Source organism: Malus domestica, chromosome 09 (assembly GCF_042453785.1).
Source record: "Malus domestica chromosome 09, GDT2T_hap1".
Lineage (NCBI taxonomy): Eukaryota > Viridiplantae > Streptophyta > Magnoliopsida > Rosales > Rosaceae > Malus > Malus domestica.
Genome location: NC_091669.1, coordinates 34,807,402 through 34,811,295, shown reverse-complemented (window position 1 = coordinate 34,811,295; position 3,894 = coordinate 34,807,402). Strand labels below are relative to the sequence as shown.

Genomic DNA, 3,894 nt, shown 5'->3' with positions numbered 1-3,894 from the left:
CCTATATTTTACATATAAATATGCGTAAATAATTTTGCAAATGGTGCTTTACCGTAGTGGCCAAAAGCAAATAGTGCCTAATATATGTAATAGTGCATGTAAAAAATTTACCTACAAAATAAAAGAATATTAATTGATTCTTTGCTTTTTTATCAAACATATTTGATTCCAAATAATTGATTGTATAAAGGAAAATTTTTTTCATACGAAAGATACCTATTAATATTTATGATATGGGTAAATTAATCTATATATTACTAATATTTATGAAACAAGATTAGGGCTGGGTTCGGTTCTGATCGGTTCGGTTTTTTGCCAAAACCGAAACCAAACCGAAATTTCGGTTCGGCCCAAATTTTTTTCGGTTTTTTTCGGTTCGGTTTTTTCGGTTCGGTTTCGGTTTTTTTTCGGTTTTTTTTTTTTTTTCCCTCCAAAAAATGCAAAACAACCACAACATAAGATAGACCCATCAAGAATGCAAATAGAAGTGCATAATCATTCAAGCCACGAGAAAGGCTCTTTTGTTTCCTTGATCACTCTCACAAACTCTGGAAGCCACATTTTCTCTGCTTCTTTGTGCATACTCTGGATCATGTCGCTGGTCGCTTTCATGGTCATCGAGTTATGCTTCAGATCAGGCTCCGGTTGGTGGACATACCAAATCCAATTCAGCCTTCGGTTCAGAAGCTCGTATAGCACGGTGTGCGTCCCAGAACCTAAGCTAAAGTACAAGCATTTCCCAAGCTCAGGGTATTCCCTTCGGATGCCGGTTAAGGTTTCTAAACTCTCATTTCCTGTAAAATCAAGCACCCCTCTCCATGCGCAGTAACCCGAATACCTAACAAAACACACACAATATCATGAATCACAACACACTACAAGCTCCAAATATGAAAAATTTCATGAAAAAGTTGACACTTGACATAACAAACCTCAGTTTATGGTCAGGGACAAAACTTTGGCGGATCGAAGAGAGACATCCATCCGCTGCAACGAGCAAATCACCGACAATTTCGATGATTTCATTAGTCTGATGGGATGAAGCCTTCACTATAACTGAAGACTTGTCACTGGAAATGGAGAAAGATAGGAAATGGTGACCCCAAAGAAACAGGTTTGGTGGTAATGCATTGTACAGAAGGGCATGCAGGTCAGCCCAATGTGCTGCTCTGCAGTTGAAATCCTCATCTCTAGTTAGCGTCCATTTCACATTATTTGTCAACCAAAATTCTTTGAAATTACTATTTTAATCCTCTCATCAAAGCTAAACAAAATAAAAAACACTGCAACTTAATAATTACATACCACTCAAATTTTCTATTTTTACAAAAACCTCACAACCAAGTAAATGTAACATATCCTATATTGGAAGTTTGATTTATAAACTTCACATAAAATGCAGAAATTGTTGACAGTTGATTTACCTGCCCCTTACTAACAACAGGGCCAAGCCTGCAACCTTCTTCCATAGGATCCGAAATCTTGATGAGTTTGGTCCAGTCCTCAAGCCTGTTCACAAACTCCATAGCAATGCTTTCCTAAAGTCGAAATGCAAGGGATTAATTAGTGCTCTAGTAAATATCTATGTTTGAAACAACCAAAACAAAAAGAACCCTAAGTTCCAAAGCAAAGTGCAGCTCCCAGCCGCCGCCACATCTATAAACTTTGAGAAAAACCTTCTAGAGGAGCATTCTCTGGAATTGCAGGTTGTACACCTTCTATAGCAAGCCAGTGACAAACAATTCCAGTATCAAGCGGTGCTTTTGGTAAAGGAGCTTCAATCACCTACAGTCAAACATAAATATGGAAAATGAAAAGGAAACATAAAAAATCAAATAGAAAGTTAAATCAGATTGCTCAGTAAGATAGACCCAAAAAATTGCTCAGTAAGATAGACCCAAAAAATACAAAATACAAAATCGCTGTGAAGGAAGAAGACGAAGCGGAAGAGCGGCGGAGTTGGGAAGGAAGGAGAGAGGGTCCAGAGTACAGAGGAGAGGGATAAGGGAAAAGGGTCGCGGCATCGTGGGTCGCCTGAGAGATTGAGAGAGACAGAGCGATTGAAGTTGAAGACCCAGCGAGGGAGAGAGGAGGCTCGGCTGCGCTGGGTTAGGGTTACACTGGAGGAGAGAGGAGGCAGGGAACGAGAGAGAGAGGAAGGGAATGAAAAAAAATAAAAGGTATGGGTATGGCTGCTAGGGTTAAAGGGTTTTGTTAAGTATAAGTTCTCCAAAAAAATTAAAAAACATCTACATCCTGGAGGTTCGAACCCGTGCCTTGGGGCTTGAAAAGGTTCACCGAAACCAACTTAGCAACAAGGTATGTTTTCTTATGATTGTATGACTAAACTATTTATAATATTTACAAAAATAATTAAATATATATATATCGGTTCGGTTCGGTTTGGTTCGATTTCCGAACCTCAAAAACCGAAACCGAACCGGTCAGATTCGGTTCGGTTCGGTTTGACAGTTTCGGTTCGGTGTTTTTTCGGTTCGGTTTTTTTCGGCCTCGGTTCGGTTTGGTTTTCGGTTTTTTTCGGTTTTCGGTTTTTTGAACCCACCCCTAAACAAGATAGGTATAATTTAATATGGGTTTAGTTGCTTATCATAATTAGGGTGAGTAATATTTATCGACATAATTAGAGTTTTATAGTATAAGTTGAAAATATGTTGTGATAATTGGTTATATAAATGTCTACATATATGGTAGTTTATCTAAATTAGGTGAGTTTTTTTTTTCTTTTCGCAAAACTACTTTGTTGATAATTTTTATACGTATAGTGTTGGTGTAAATATTAAATAAATAAGTTATTTGTTGTTAGTGAGAATTAAGATGGTTATCATTATTTGTTGTTAGAGTGAGATTAAGATGGAGTCTTTTAGCCTTCTTCTTACGTAACTCTTGTAACTCTTTTCTTGTTAATTTGTGTTTATCTGGGGCTTGATGGGCTAGCTCCTCTCTTCTATCAGAAGTTTTGGGATATTGTAAGTTCGGATGTCATTGCTGCTGTAAAGTCTTTTCTTACCTTCGATCGCATCCTTAAGCAACTCTATTACACCACAGTTTCTCTAATTCCTAAGGTTCTTGAGCCAACGAATATGACCTAGCTTTGGCCTATAGATATGTGTAATGTTCTATACAAGATTGGGGCTAAAGTTATTGTAAATCGATTAAAGGGAATGATGGGTGCTATTATTTCGACGTAGCAAGGTGCATTTGTCCCAGGCTGCTTAATTTCCGACAATTCCCTTGTTGCATCTAAACTAGGTCACTATCTTCATAATCTCTGAAGGGGAAAACAGGGCTTCCTAGCCTTGAAGCTTGATATGAGCAAGGCATATGACCGTGTGGAGTGGTATTTTCTTAAGCAAATTATGTTGTAACTTGGTTTTGATTCTTGCTGGATAGATTTGGTTATGAGTTGCGTTAGCTCAGTTACATACTTTTTTCTGGTTTTGATCCTCTTTCCCCTTATCTATTTCTTATTTGTGCAGAAGGTTTTACCAGTTTGATTGCTCGATATGAATAGCTGGGTCTCATTCATGGAGTCTTTATATGTCGTGGAGTGCCTAGTATAATGCATCTGCTATTTGCTGATGATAGTTTCTTGTTTATGGAATCATTTTTTAAGGAATGCTTGTATCTTAAGCAAATATTGCATTATTATGAAGTGGCGTTCAGACATTATATTAATTTTCAGAAGTGTGCGGTCTCATTTTCGCCTAATATTAGGTGGGATATACAAGATCAACTGGCCGCTTACTTAGGTGTTACACGGGTGGATGTACAGGACCGGTATCTCGGTCTGCCTATCGTCATTGGGAAGAATTGCTCTAAAAAATTCTCTTATATTAAGGATCGTTTATGGAAAAAGTTGAAAGGCTGGAAAGA

The 3,894-nt window shown here is 37.8% G+C and overlaps 1 protein-coding gene across 1 annotated transcript; it reads right to left on the bottom strand.

Annotated features, from left to right (window-relative positions):
* Window positions 1–394: 394 nt before the first annotated feature.
* Window positions 395–3,040, bottom strand: LOC103425966 (uncharacterized). Its single transcript, XM_070804548.1, has 5 exons — window positions 3,029–3,040; window positions 1,677–1,785; window positions 1,425–1,509; window positions 933–1,241; window positions 395–838 (listed from the first exon to the last, which is right to left on the bottom strand). The coding sequence occupies exons 1-5, from the start codon at window positions 3,038–3,040 to the stop codon at window positions 496–498; spliced, it is 858 nt and encodes a 285-aa protein (XP_070660649.1). The 3' UTR covers window positions 395–495.
* Window positions 3,041–3,894: the final 854 nt, after the last annotated feature.

Bases quoted from the DNA above. Each gene is read 5' to 3' on its own strand.
- LOC103425966 (XM_070804548.1), bottom strand. The intron at 1,242-1,424 runs GTAAATCAACTG...GGATTAAAATAG, and splicing joins CTGTTGTTAGTAAGGGGCAG to TAATTTCAAAGAATTTTGGT. The intron at 839-932 runs GTTTGTTATGTC...GTGTTTTGTTAG, and splicing joins GTCCCTGACCATAAACTGAG to GTATTCGGGTTACTGCGCAT.